The sequence below is a fragment of the Haliotis rubra genome, unplaced genomic scaffold, assembly GCF_003918875.1.
Source record: "Haliotis rubra isolate DU_JTF1 unplaced genomic scaffold, ASM391887v1 Scf211, whole genome shotgun sequence".
In the NCBI taxonomy this organism is placed as follows: domain Eukaryota; kingdom Metazoa; phylum Mollusca; class Gastropoda; order Lepetellida; family Haliotidae; genus Haliotis; species Haliotis rubra.
Window position 1 is genome coordinate 130,079 of NW_025766126.1, and position 16,003 is coordinate 146,081.

At 38.7% G+C, this 16,003-nt stretch overlaps 1 protein-coding gene across 1 annotated transcript in view; it reads left to right on the forward strand.

The window, feature by feature from the left end:
* LOC124276681 (ceramide synthase 2-like) overlaps positions 1–4,990 on the forward strand; it is a 42,817-nt gene extending 37,827 nt beyond the window's left edge. Inside the window, exons 6-10 of the mRNA XM_046712319.1 lie at positions 706–798; positions 1,512–1,640; positions 1,892–1,998; positions 2,867–3,023; positions 4,152–4,990. Coding sequence (XP_046568275.1) covers positions 706–798; positions 1,512–1,640; positions 1,892–1,998; positions 2,867–3,023; positions 4,152–4,292 — 627 coding nt within the window. The 3' untranslated portion in view covers positions 4,293–4,990. The remainder of the gene's footprint in view (positions 1–705; positions 799–1,511; positions 1,641–1,891; positions 1,999–2,866; positions 3,024–4,151) is intronic.
* The last annotated feature ends 11,013 nt before the right edge of the window (positions 4,991–16,003 follow it).

Sequence of the window (16,003 nt, forward strand, 5' to 3'; positions counted from 1 at the left end):
AACCTCTATCATTTTATCGTAGTCGCTATGAATTTTAGCCTCAAACTACGCCAATACGATTGCACTAGACATTTTACGAAATTTGAAGAAAACTCATTAAAACTCTGATATATAGACAAAAACATATATTTTCGTTGATTAAATACATATTCGCCAAAAAAAAAGATGACAAGAAGAAATGTAATGCTGATATTTTGGAAATGTTTCTCAGAATCCATCATGATTTTAAGTATTTAGTTGACTACTAATTTTATGGTCAAACTACTTATCCTTGAAACTACTATTTGGGGGTTGGCATTTCTGCTCCCTACTTTGTCGATGCATACATTTGAAAGTGGCAGTGTATTACTCGTGACATTAACATGTTGATCAGAACCCCTCCATTTTATAAACATGTGTGCATTCCTGCCCTGCTTAACAACAGGGGTTCTGTTCTCAAATGCAAGCCATTTATGATTCTTGGTTTGTTGGTGCCATGATGGGTTTTTGGCTTCACCAAATGAAGAATGAGGACAGTTTTATGGGTATACAACTTCTTTATTCTGTACAGGCGACATTACGACATAGATTCTAATGTTGTTGTCAAGCAAGTGGTTGAAGTTTCTTTGACTTGGTAACTTTGGGTTTCCATCTGACATTAATCTGACAGTATTAAGCTGACACAACTGTTGAACACCATCTCATGCAATCTCTGCTCTGTTTCAGCATGTTGACACTCCACTGTACTGCTTTTATCTGGCTGAATTAGGCTTTTACTGGAGTCTGCTATTTTCTTCACTGACTGATGTCAAGAGGAAGGTAAAAAACTTATACTTTACAGGTTTTACCTGGGACTCCCAGTCCCTGTAACCTGGACTCACTAACAGTTAGACACAAGTCACTGGGGTTTTCAATTCTGAAAATGGGATCTGGACCTAGCAATGAAATTGACAAATAATTGATTTTGAAATTTCTTTGCTCCTAGTATCTATAACCTGTCTAGGACCGGGTTAGAATATTGATCTTAAGTAGCTCATGCTTGTCGTAAGAGGTGACTAACGGGTCGGGTGGTCAGGCTCGCTGACTTGGTTGACACATGTCATCGGTTCCCAACTGCGCAGAACAATGCTCATGCTGTTGATCTTGGATTGTCTGGTCCAGACTCAATTATTTACAGACCGCCGCCATATAGCTGGAATATTGTTGAGTGCAGCGTAAAACTAAACTGACTCACTCCTAGTATCTATAAGACCATGAGATACGGGTCCAACATCTAAGTTGGGTTCTATCTTGTCTGGCCAGCACTAGTGTAGTATTTTCACCTCATATCATTAGGAATAACGTACAAACTGAGGGCTTCAACAATTACTACATCTCTAATAAATGAAAGGCTATTTTTAACCATATGACCACCATCTATAAGTCTATAATTGAGCACCAACTACCATGGTAACAGAGATTTGAGGTTTGTCACATACTGGGATTTCTAACTGCATTGTAAGCATGTAGATGATGATTTGATGTGGTTTCAGGACTTCTGGGAGATGACCACACACCACCTGATAACAATTACCCTCATCTACTTCTCCTGGATCATCAACTTCGTCCGAATCGGTGCTCTCATTATTTTAGTTCACGACGTGTCTGACTACTGGATGGCTGTAAGTACACAAAGCTCTTGTGACTAAAACTGTTGGTTATGAAATCTAATTTCTGGTTTTCCTATATCAAACTTCAAAGATCGCCAAATGACTACCTTGAAAAATATTTTGGGCAGTTTATATTACTTCACATTATAGACTAAAAAATGAATACCTTGACTGCCATTTGTATTGTTGCTCCCTGATTGCAGTAGAACTTGTATAACTGCACTTATTTGGGAGGATAAATACAGGAGTTTGCTTTGTTCCAGGCAGCAAAGATGGCTAAGTACAGCAAACATCAGAGTGTTTGTGAGGCGCTGTTCACATGTTTCTGTGTCATCTGGATTGTGACTCGGATGGTAATCTATCCCTTCAGGTACGTTGTACTAACTCTCACTGCCTTGCTGTGCCCATGGCAGATGAATAGTTACAGCTGTCAGTGGGTCACAATACCTGGGCCAGATGTATACTGTTAGTTGCACGCTGTATTGAAAGGGTGCACAGGACTGCAAGACCCTTGTAATTCTGTATTTCCTGAGGCACAGCCTCATGGCTTTTCCTGAACAGTCTTAAAGGGAGATAACTCAGAATGGCTTGGTTTACGATAAAGAGAATCAAATTTGAGGTTTTCTTAAACGACAAGTGAAATACAGAAATATTTTAATTTTTTGATATTTTTATTGACACAAATAAGAAATTATGGCAACAATTTTATTACTCTTTCGAAAGATTTGACGTATACAGTTATGAACTCATAACTGTATACGCCAAATCTTTCCAAGCGATCAGCGATTATTCGCAGCCAAATTCCATCTAAGGTGAAGGTCATTTGTACAACCTGTGTAGTGTGTCACGTGACAGATTTGACTGAGTGTATGGTTCGCACACCCTGGCGATTCTGCCTACATGGTTTCGTATGCTTTGGCTATTGACCAATCAGAATTCGACAAATTTATCATTAGGGTAATGAAGGTTTATAACGTTTTTTAAGAATATTCATACTCCTTCATCACGTGATAACTGGGCCATACAGTTACAACAGGCTCCTGGACATTTTACCAAGGTCCTGTGTTATACCTGATAGGATAGCGTGACTCAATTTGTCCATGATTGCATGAATAACTTTAATTCTGACGTCACAAGAGGAGCTATATTTCTTTGTTGGTGGTTGGTATTGTCTGTATACAGCAGCTGTGTTTTGGATGGATTTTGTTGTATGTCAGACAGATTTGTTTATGTTTCAGAGTTTTAAAATCAGTGATGTTTGAGCTCCCTGATTATGTGCCACCATTCAGCTCTCACAGGATGTTCGTGGTCCTGCTTTGTGGCCTCCTGATGCTCCATACTATCTGGACATACCTCATCCTCAAGATAGCTCTTCAGAAGTTCACACATGGAGAAGTGAGTGCACAACGTTGCCATCTCTACTGTGGAATTACATGAAACACGTGAAGATCCGGGATAGAATTGATCATCGGGTGTCAGGCTCGCTGACTTGGTTGACACATGTCATCATATCGCAATTGCGTAGATCGATGCACATGCTGTTGATCACTGGATTGTCTTGTTCAGACTCGATTACTTACAGACCGCCGTCATATGGCTTGAATATTGCTGATTACGACATAAAACTAAACTCACTCACTGAATCACATGAAATGCTGTTAATGATTCAGGTTTCCTGCCTTAGTGAAGGGGTAATGGGTTTCCATGTCTCCAGGGATTACAGTTCATGATTAGGTCCCGAGTACCCTGTGCTTGTCTAGCACCCAACTAATGATGGCTAGTTCCAGTGTGTATCCCCCAACAATGTGATTAAACAGAGACCATCCAGGCAAGATGATTGTTTCAAGGTGGATTTTGAAAACTGTTCAGATTTTTTCACCCTTCTTGACGCATGAATTCGAGATTTGTGTGAGTGAGTGAGTAGAATTTTACGCTGCTTTAGCAATATTCCAGCAATATCACGGCAGGGGACACCAGAAATGGGCTTCACTCATAATGTGACATTGTACCCATGTTGGGAATTGAACCCAGGTCTTGGGTGCGGCGAGCAAACGCTTTAACCACTAGGCTACCCCATTGCCCCACAAGAAGTAGTGTATTTCGATACCTTAGAATTTAGAAAGTATTCTTTCCTGTTTCAACAGCTGCAGGTTTCGATGATTTTTTCCACATGTTGGTTTTACGTCATTAATCCTCAGGGGTGAGGAATGTGACTTATGAAGACAGGTACGATGTTGGAAGGCCTTGTGTCAGTTACTCAAAATTGTGATCTACGTTGGGATTAATGGTAAGAATTGGTCCCTCACAACCTATCCTGGTGGTAAGAGTCAGTCTAAAGGTGGTCCGACATGGTGACTGGGGTCGTTTTGCCTCGGTACATGGGTGTTGGCTCACAGTCACGTGATTGTCTGGACCAGTTGTGAATAGATATGGCTGCCATTGCAGGTTGCTGCCATATTGGTATATAGCTTTGGTCAAACTTCTAGGTCTTTCATGTACTCATACTGGCTGTTCTGTTTCCAGCTGCAGAAAGATGTTCGGAGTGACACAGAGTCTGAATCAGATATGTCAGATGAGGATTCGGAGTCAGAACCAACTAAAGCAACAATGAATGGAACAGCAAATCTTAGAACAAGAAATAACAACGTTACCTACAAGGAATGATCACTCATTTAAGCAGTTACTTCCAAGTATCATCAATGTGTCTTGCATCTTCTATTTTGTGTTTAATATTGCTCAAAATATTGTGTTTAACTTTTGAAAAGTCCTTTCTGAAGAAAATTTCTGTGTCTCACAAGGTAATTACTTCGAAGTTGTAATAATTGTAATCAAATTTCAAACACTAAATTGTTAAGCTTTGGATCCTTTCTATTTTGTAAGTGAAATTTCGCCTTTCTCCTCTGGAGTGAATGTATTCATAATAATCACAACAATCCAGTTTCAAATTAGGCCACAGGATTGGTCAACTTTCTTTGAAGGAACATCAACAAACAGATGTTAACTCTGACTTACAGCCAGCATTTCGTTTTAGAAAAATGCGTGAGGTAATGGCAGGGATGGCAATTTTCCGCTGATCCACAGATTTCCACCGATTATATTTAAAATTGATCAATTCACCTTCTTTCCTTCTCCCTCCTCCCCCCTTCCCCCCAAGAACCCCCATTCGATGACACAATATTAAGTTTCCAGCTGAAAATAGATTTTCCTGTTGCCATCCCTGTAATAGTGTCTGTAGTGTGCTGCCTATGGCACCAAGATTCTGTCTAGTGTGAAAGACATGCACCGTTTGTGATTGATTCATACATTTTGTGACTACTGTATAGTCATTGGTTGTGTTCACAGTTATAACATAAGGTCAGACATCACATGCATTGTATCTTGATCCAGCAGTTCCATGTTATCTATGAAGCTATGTAGCAAGGCGTCCGGCAGTCATTGAACAACTCAAGCCGAGCTAGTAGGGCATTCAGTGGTCAGTTGTCTCCCTTGAGTGGCCCACAGCACATGTAAAGCTACGAGTCACATGGCCTGTGTGCTCCAGAGGTTGGAGGGAATGTGTGACTAGCTATAGCACCAGGATGATAGAGAATTGTGGCTGGTAGGAGGATGGCTGCCTACTCTCTACTCTGCACTAGCAATAGTTTTCTAGCAAAAAAGGTTTTATGAGAGAATATTCATCATTTTCTGAGCATCTTTGTGATTACACCATTTTTCTTTTCTTATATTGTGTCCCATACATGTTGAGTAATCATGGTGATTCAGGAGCATATGAAGAACAAATCATATTTCACCATGAACTTAGTTAAAGGGTGTGTATACATGGTTTGAGTGTTTGTGTGGGCAGCTGACAGCACAGGCTCCTCATATCGGACAAGCTGACGACTTTGCTCAAATGAATCTGCCCTTGAAACTGTTCCTCTGCATGATACATTTCTGTAGTATGATACTGTTGTGGATCCCTTGTTTTGGCTCCGTGTACCACTCACTCAGCCCAGATTAGGCCATTAGCCCTACTTCAAGGATTTTCAAAAGTTTAGTGTGTTCAGTAACACTTGGAGGCCAAGGGCTTCCTGTTAGCTTCCATTGCTCTGCTAATCAACCTGGCACTGACCACAACTGAAAACTGTAACTTGGTTAAGGTCATCATGAGTGTATGAAATAAGCCCAAACCCCAGCCAGACATCATGGCAGGTAACTTCCAAATGTTACCAGCCCAAAATGGATTTAACCAGACCAGACACCAAGATATGTGAATTTACTCAGATGTATGGAACATCTAAAAAAAATTACCATACCACTGGGCTGTCCATCTGTAGATTTAGACCGTCCGTCAGAAATCTTGCCTGTCTTGGTCGGTCGGCCTTATCATCATGTCTGGCTTCAGGAATATTTGTACAATACACATGTGTATCTGCTACATGCAGTAACATTGATGACAAAGTGATGGAGTGCCACATCGTTGTCACACGTGATGCTATTTGCCAGCAACATGTCATCATATCTGGTCAGACGTCCACAACACTTTTTCCATCTTCACCTGATATGCAGGAAAGTGCTTGTAAAAGATACCAATTTTTGTCCATAAATACAAGATACTCTATGGGTTATAAGTTTTTTTATTCTGTTATGTATGATGCAATGTTTCTTGCTTGACAACAGTATGGGGATCTATACCAAAACCTGTCATTTTAATATAATGTAGGACTTGTCATCCGTAAAGTATCTTGCCTTTTTTTTGTTTCTCACCAACTTCTAAAATGCAGTTCATATGCATTTTGTGCATTATATATATGAGAAAATTAATCATCGAAGGCTTCTTCAATCATAGCACAATTATTGGACAAAGTAGAGTATATTATATTTCCCTTACATGTCTGGAAAATCACCAGATTTGTTTATTTTTCACATCCCCCATTTTATGTGTGTTCATTACCAATGTTAATCAATGTTAATGTCCATCATATTTCTGACCATCCTTTACCAATGACAGCATGACAAAGGAAGCCATCAGTCTGAGGAAGTTATCATATCCACACTTCAAGGTTATTATTAACACTGGACATATAACTATGCCCTTGACATGGAGGCTGATGTTGATACTTGGCCAATGTCTTCCATTCTGGCTAATGTCTATGGTGTTGATATTGAGACTAATGTCTATGGTCTTGATATCGAGGCTAATGTCTATGGACTTGATATCGAGGCTAATGTCTATGATCTTGATATCGAGGCTAATGTCTATGGTCTTGATATCGAGGCTAATGTCTATGGTCTTGATATCGAGGCTAATGTCTATGGTCTTGATATCGAGGCTAATGTCTATGGTCTTGATATCGAGGCTAATGTCTTTGATCTTGATATCCAGGCCATGTTATTTAGCTTAATTTCTATGCTCTTGGTGTTAAGGCTAATGTCTCTGCTCTCGATATTAATTCTGTCTATATTTGCTATTTTGGCTTATGTGTATGCTCTTGGTATTTAGGCTAATGTCCATGCTATTGATATCAGACTCATCTAGGTGCCATGTTGCAAACTCAGGCTGTGCTTAATGAGATGCTCTCAATACATATGCTGATATCTGTACCTCAAGTGAAGAAGCATCCTCGATAATCTTCAGGGCTTAGGTTCTGATAAATCTCCACTAGTACCCTGGATGCATCTATGGCTCGGCACGATAATTGTATTTCCTCCCTTTCCTGGCTTTTTATCCCATCAGGTGTCTATGCTGGGAAGTTGACCGTACCAATCTCAAGGCTTCTATCATAATTCACTTCCGCTTCTTTTATCTAACCGATTAAACTTGGCAACACAGTTGTTGCAGAGGTACCTAGACTAAGGCTTAGTCTCTGAATATATTTAATTTTGATAGTAACAAACAAGCCCATTTATATTGAAAAGGAGCCCTAGGGAGACCAGAGATTCAGAGACTAAGAACATCTGCATTGGGGCTACACGTGCTGGGGTCATTACCAATTAGAAGTCACATCATACAACCATCAGATAACGCTATAAGTGAAAGGCATATTTATTGGCCCTCCTGTTAAGCCCTGTCCTATCTCCATGCTGTCATCACCTCATGTGGGCCAGTCAAGTGCCCCTACTGCCTAACATTTTACTGTTGGGAAACTTGTAGCCCCACAATGTCACTTGGACACTAGATGACCAAGGTGCCAGATCTTTGTGGAACACCAACAAAATTATTTATGAATTTGAACTTATCTCCAAATTCAAAAGTTTCCATTTGTATAATATGCGAAGAGGATATAGATAACCACCTTTTTTTAAACAAACTGTTCAATTGAAGTGAAAAGGCCACGCCTGTCTTACGCTTGAAGATGTTCTGGGTATTTCTTAGATACAAGATCATCCCGCACTAGATTTCACCTTGCATGCCTCAATCACATCACAAAGGTAAACAGATTTAATTCCGAGATACTGTGCCTTTAGCATTTGGTTCTTCATGAGAAGGCTACTAACGGGTCGGGTGGTCAGGCTTGCTGACTTGGTTGACACATGTCATCGTGATCCCACCATGTAGATGCTCATGCTGTTGACCACTGGATTGTCTGGTCGAGACTCGACTTATTTACAGACCACGCCATATATGGAATATTACTGAATGTAAACCCAAACTCACTCACTCACCACTCACTCACTCACTCTTCATGATTGCTAGGTCTCTGCCATATTGTTTTACTGTTGAGCAATTAGATAATAAGAGATACTCAAAACACACCAGAGTTTCACACACGGGTAAGAGTTCCTCCCGCTCCCCATCCCAAATCATATGTATAAATATTCTAGAATTATAAACGAAACTTAAGTAGATTTAGACCGTCCGTCAGAAATCTTGCCTGTCTTGGTGGTCGGCCTTATCATCATGTCTGGCTTCAGGAATATTTGTACAATACACATGTGTATCTGCTACATGCAGTAACATTGATGACAAAGTGATGGAGTGCCACATCGTTGTCACACGTGATGCTATTTGCCAGCAACATGTCATCATATCTGGTCAGACGTCCACAACACTTTTTCCATCTTCACCTGATATGCAGGAAAGTGCTTGTAAAAGATACCAATTTTTGTCCATAAATACAAGATACTCTATGGGTTATAAGTTTTTTTATTCTGTTATGTATGATGCAATGTTTCTTGCTTGACAACAGTATGGGGATCTATACCAAAACCTGTCATTTTAATATAATGTAGGACTTGTCATCCGTAAAGTATCTTGCCTTTTTTTTGTTTCTCACCAACTTCTAAAATGCAGTTCATATGCATTTTGTCGTACATATATGAGAAAATTAATCATGCGAAGGCTTCTTCAATCATAGCACAATTATTGGACAAAGTAGAGTATATTATATTTCCCTTACATGTCTGGAAAATCACCAGATTTGTTTATTTTTCACATCCCCCATTTTATGTGTGTTCATTACCAATGTTAATCAATGTTAATGTCCATCATATTTCTGACCATCCTTTACCAATGACAGCATGACAAGGAAGCCATCAGTCTGAGGAAGTTATCATATCCACGCTTCAAGGTTATTATTAACACTGGACATATAACTATGCCCTTGACATGGAGGCTGATGTTGATACTTGGCCAATGTCTTCCATTCTGGCTAATGTCTATGGTGTTGATATTGAGACTAATGTCTATGGTCTTGATATCGAGGCTAATGTCTATGGACTTGATATCGAGGCTAATGTCTATGATCTTGATATCGAGGCTAATGTCTATGGTCTTGATATCGAGGCTAATGTCTATGGTCTTGATATCGAGGCTAATGTCTATGGTCTTGATATCGAGGCTAATGTCTATGGTCTTGATATCGAGGCTAATGTCTTTGATCTTGATATCCAGGCCATGTTATTTAGCTTAATTTCTATGCTCTTGGTGTTAAGGCTAATGTCTCTGCTCTCGATATTAATTCTGTCTATATTTGCTATTTTGGCTTATGTGTATGCTCTTGGTATTTAGGCTAATGTCCATGCTATTGATATCAGACTCATCTAGGTGCCATGTTGCAAACTCAGGCTGTGCTTAATGAGATGCTCTCAATACATATGCTGATATCTGTACCTCAAGTGAAGAAGCATCCTCGATAATCTTCAGGGCTTAGGTTCTGATAAATCTCCACTAGTACCCTGGATGCATCTATGGCTCGGCACGATAATTGTATTTCCTCCCTTTCCTGGCTTTTTATCCCATCAGGTGTCTATGCTGGGAAGTTGACCGTACCAATCTCAAGGCTTCTATCATAATTCACTTCCGCTTCTTTTATCTAACCGATTAAACTTGGCAACACAGTTGTTGCAGAGGTACCTTGAAAGAGGTAGAAGGAGTTCTCGCATATACTTTTTGAAGGTTTCAGACTTGTCTATATGATTTTTCCCCTAATCTGAGTCGCACAGCGACCGAACCTTCGCTTCTTCGGCTTCCATCTTTGGTGACACTGGCCCTGCTCAGTTGTAACAGCTTAACTGATTGGCTACGTTGAGAAGGCAGAGCGAGCAAAGGGAGGTAATACAATTATCGAGACTTAGATGCATCCAGGGTACTAGTGAAGATTTATCGGAACAATCAGTTCAAAGCCTAACTGATGATTCATTTTTCAAAGTAGTAGAGTAACCTTTTGACTTTGTTTCACCAACTTAAATTATCATTAGAAGATTAAGAACTTAGCTATATTTCCTATTTTATCATCAGAGTGACACACTTACTTCTGAAAGAACCAATACACCAAGTGGTAAATGAGACACACGAAGGGGCATTAGACCAACTCAGCTGACATTGGTGTTCATATGTATTTGCCATAGTCTTGATGCAGGAGCAACGCATTGCTACTTTGTGTTATAATTTAGAGAATATATTTTTAATGTCTGTGTTCATCAGTTGTTTCATCATTTATTTATATATGTTTGCTTTTGATATTATTGTAAATCATGATATTGTTTATTGTCAGGTGACACTTCTCACTGGAAAGAACAGCCTCTAATGTAACATGTATTCCAGAATAGGGTCCTTCAGTTGCATGGTCTTAACTGTTTCTAGATGAGTTATACATTTAGTTTTTTTTTAAAAAAGATCTTTTTATCATTTGATATGTAAGGCTCTCTTCCTTCTTCTTCATGAGTATTTGGCCTGCAATGAACCTGTGGCTGTAATGGCTTATAGGACGTATTACAACAACATGAATCTTGCTATGGTCAACTCAGTATCTATGATGTAAATAAACAATGAAGGATGACTACCTGTGGGCAGATTCAAGCCAAAGTTTCACCATTTGAAATCTTCTTGTGTTGTCATGGTAAACAGTGTTTAAAATGTTCTGTAATGATCATGTTATTTTACAAATACTTGCTCTATAGTTGTGGGAACCCTATACCTTAATCCTAGCCACATTTTTAACAACCAGGCTTCAAAATCATTACTGCCTTGTATTGTACATGAGTTTGCTGAAATGCTGTTAGTACATCATGCTTTTTCCTGTTCAGTTTGTGCATTGTTCTGTTGTTTGTTAAAGAAAATGCATAATGTTATTTATCAAGATCAATACTGCATGATTAAAGCGTGTGAAATTTGGTTTTCAAGATAGGCCACATTAGACTGTGGTAGGAAGAAAATGACATCACTGGGGTGAAGCGCAAATGGTGAGCACACTGAACACATATGCTGGAACACATAGCTGTGGGGGTGAAACGGTATACGGTATTAGTAAAACTGCAGTATTTTGCCTTCGGTTTGGTATACCGTAATGCAATCCATAAAATTTGGTTTCCATACTGTCATTTTATTACCTTTTCTAAAATGACTAGAAATCAAATCAGTTTGTCAAAATATATGCGTTTCTTTGCTAGACAGCCACTATTTTCGCAGAAGTAAGTTCTCATATACCAAACTGAAATGGACTGAACCAAAGGTTTTGTACCGCAATACGTATTGTATCGTTTCACCCCTACATAGCTGTAACACATAGCTGAAGCAGGGTGTCACTTTTACCAAGCATCTTTGTGATCTCTTACAACATTGAAACCCTTGCACTTGCATGTATAGGTTGTTTTAGCCAAACCTCCACAGCCAGAGAGTATGTCCTTACACTGATGTAGCTTCAAGTCTGTTTGTATTACCCAGAGTCATTTATCATGGACTGGTTTATTTTCATCTTAACAGGAATTTCCATAAAGTGCCTGAAGAAAAATATGGTTGTCAGACATGATATATCATCTGCAACTTGTATAAAAACATGAATGGGTACAGATGTAAACAAAATATGAATTTTCATGATTTCAATGAAGAACTTCTAATTTTGCATATGGTGGATTATATTTACAATGACTGAGAATATTTTTATCATTTGTGATGGCACCAATCTTGTGTGTATGTAAGTCTAAAGATATTTTCTCATTGTGCTTGATAAACAAGTAGCAGTTTGTAACAAAAATCTGAATGGAATTGCCAAACTGTAAATATGTTGTTTTCTTTGTGATTGTTATGTGACTTCCCTGGGAAGCTTTGATTCAAACATAATTGTGCCATTCTTTTGAAGAATCAGAATGTCTGGTGTAGCCTCTTTGTTTCGAGGGATAGTATTGAATTTTCCTGTTTGGTAAATTCTTGACATTCAAAGAAAATTTGTTTAAGACACTGTGGAGAGTACCAGGATTAGCTAGTAGTTGGTTGGAATTGCAGATCCTTGGTCTATCACCTTCTTGCAAATGCTCTTGAGTGCAACCTACGTGAGAACCAACAGGAAAATATGACGTGTACCAATCTTCCACTTTAGGAAGTCCTGTAAGTGGAACACTTAAGAGAATACATTTTGGTTCAAGAACAGTTAGCTTTAACATTTGTGTACTTAGATGGCTGTGCATTGTTATGATGCATATTGTTTAATTTGTGTTGTCATCTGTTATCCAAGGTCCAGGTTTTGGGAAAACTGTGAAAATATCATGTCACCTGTTAAATATACTGTCACCAACTCAGCATCTTGTGAATTGCCAAACATCTGGAGCTGCAAGCAGATGGCAGTTGGTGGTATTGTCAGTCAGTTGTTCAGGAAGAGAGATTTTGAAGTACAGTTGATGAAGTTATATATTTTGCTAAATATGGATTGTTAATGATGAAATATTCCTGCTGGAGGTAAAGACTAGACGACCACTGGATATGAGGTGCTACATTTTCTGTCCTGAGAAATGTGCAAATGTCCAGGCTGTCTGTATTTTTGTCTGTTTCCCATCTCCTGCCTGCCCAGAACTGTCATTCCAATGTGAAATAATAAAACTGTTCTGTTGTCTCAATGCACACCCTTATGTGGTGAAAAAAATACACACTTTCCCTGGAACACTCACAAAAATGAGGCTTGATCTTCCTTAATCCACATTTAATTAAGAGCACTTTCTAAAGCAAAGCGATATGTTCTACATCATTAATGAATATAAATGATGATCCAAATTAGTGAGTAACAATTCTTTCTTTTTTCATATTCAGTGTTAGAAACCTTTCAAATTTTCCCACTAGACCACAGGACCAGTAAGTGGACAATAATTTGTTGTCCTGTCTGAAGTTCACTGGTCCAAAATAACATGTAGATTTGGTTATTATATTCATTTGAACTTTTAACATCTTTTAATTTTTTTTATAAATTCACTGGCCACCAGGACCACAGCTAACTTATCATTTAGTAGTCCTGATGAAGTTTTACTAGTCAGGGACCACAGGACCAGCGTAAATTTTGCACACTGCATATTCATTATTTTTTCCTTGCCCATCTCCTCTGTCTCTTGCTGGTTTAGGCTGGAGATGAGGGACAAATACAGATGGCTTTATTGAAGAGATGATGCATTTTGTGTGATTGTGATTTCATTCAGAAAATTGGATGTGAAGTAGTGTACCCATTTGATGTGAAGGGATGCTTAGTGGATGAATGCACTCTACAGTACTGGTTACATGACCTGAGCCACTGTTTTTGTACAGTCCTCACATTCGTCTCACACAAATTTCATATTTTTCTACTCTTGCAAAATCAGTACACATATTATGTGGTTTGTATTCAAGGAAATTGATTATTGAAAAATCAACCTAATACATACTAAATTCTGTAGGATACTAATACAGTGGAACTTTCTATTAAACTGTGAAAAGTTGTCAATGGTAAGGTGAACTTTAATGTGACCTGTGCTCAGACAGGTGATGTTGAGATGAGGACACTTATTGGTCACAGAAACAGTCTCACGTGATGACCTGCTTGTTTGTACAAGCATTTGTAACTTTCTGTCCCTCGGAGTCCATGGAATTGGTACATGTTCTGTTTCTTTTAAAGACTCTTAAAAGATTCCTGATTGTATTAATTGACATTTTTTATATTTAGTGATGAAAAATAAATTACCTTGACAGTATGAGTATGTTGTTATTTCTTGAAAATAAAAACGTGGGAATTAAACACGGACAGAAAAAATCAGATGGTGAAATGAGACTAGACTTTTGGTGTTGAGTAATTGCATTACTTTAAAATTTGGTGTGATTAAGGTTATTTATACACAGGTAACTGATTTGAAGGAGATGCAATAGGAGACAACACATGAACAGTGTCAAAGCTAAATTTTCAGCAGGATGACTCCTCAGGAGTAAATTTCACGCACTTTCCTGTTAAGGGAGCATTCATTATTGGGGGTGGGTGTGTGTGTGTGATTGATAAGCATGTACAATGTGAATGACCCTCCTAAATTTAATGTTCAAAGTGACCCCCCTGCATGTCATGTGCAAAAGCAATAGGCAACGCACTCTCTCCCCCCAACCCCCAACTTTTAACCATAATTTTTAAATATTGCTATGTACAAAGTTGCTGACCCCCCTAGTGCATGTGTACAAAATTGATGACCCTCTACCTGCCAGTACAAAATGGGGCACACACACTTTAAATCAGCATCATCACACATACACCCACGCCCCCTAGCCATAAATTATGAAGGGTCCCTTATCATACAGATATCTGTATTGGAAACATCTTATATAGATTAGAAACATGAAATATATTAGTCTCTCTCACAGTCCCCGCATTATTTTCACTTCCGCAATGCTAAAGCTAAAAAAAATGAATCATTCCAGATTTCTTCAGGTTCATCTCCCTTCTCAATGGGACTCCTTTTCAATTTAAATTAATTATTTCTGTCAAAATTATATATATACGTTATCACAGATTAAGCGTTAGTCTAGAGTGAGGGTTACCTCACCCAAACCAGATTAATTTCATAATTCACTTTCATACTGCTATTAGATATAATTGGATTAAATTGTATATTTATGATAACCAATACATCAACTACTCACACCCATAATCCGAATTCTAAGATGCCTAGCGGTTAGAACAATCGAAAAAAAAGATACATTATCAGACAATAAAGGTATAGTTTTTTTATGACGTAACAATTGAATGACGTTATCCCGTCACTGCGCCATTCTAGTGTGTCCCCTCGTAATCGAACCATTTTACATTACGTCACAATGTAAGCGACGTCACGATGCATGTCAGTTATCATCGCCTCGTACGGCCTCCTACATTAAACTACTGCGTTGCATCCCGTTTCTTGGTTTGCTGTTGCTTCACGCAGCTAACATCACTGGTGGAAACATTACGTTTATGTTTTACGGCGGTTAAAATGTGTCAATTCGACTCACAAGTTTTCAGCGACACGGTAACGTTCGCAAAGTTTACATTCCCAAAATGCAATCGTGGAATGTCGCTTGACTACTCAGCTTCATCTGGATGTACCGATCTAAACTTACGTTGGTAGTAGAAATGCAACGTTCATATTGCCCAATATGGTTTACGTTCATGACAGATGTAATTAAAATAATTCAGAGAAGATATTTAATCCGAACGTAAACCGTCATCAAACTGTTATCATTTGTTTTTTTCTGGTAACGTTCGTCTAACGTAGGGGGGCAGACACATCAATAGAACAGCGCGCCAGTTAGCCCTGTGCGAGGCTTCTTAACTTAGGTCACCGACACGGTCGTTTGTTTTCTGCCTTAAATTAATCGTAATTATCCTTAGAAAGTATTAAATTTGGCATCTTAGAAATGAAATACAGTTCGCTCTACCACCATGTATAGTGTAATAAAACACACTTTCGCCCTGAACTATTATAACGTTAAAGCACTCGGACGCAAGCGTCCTCGTACTTTAACGTCCTCGTACTTTAACTGTAGCGTCCGAGTGCTTTAACGTTATAATAGTTCAGGGCGAAAGTGTGTTTTATTACACTATACATGGTGGTAGAGCGAACTGTATTTAGGAGATGAACATCATGTGTTGGCGAATTTCCGGGTGTTATTGAGTATTTGAAGCACGGGAATTCATTTG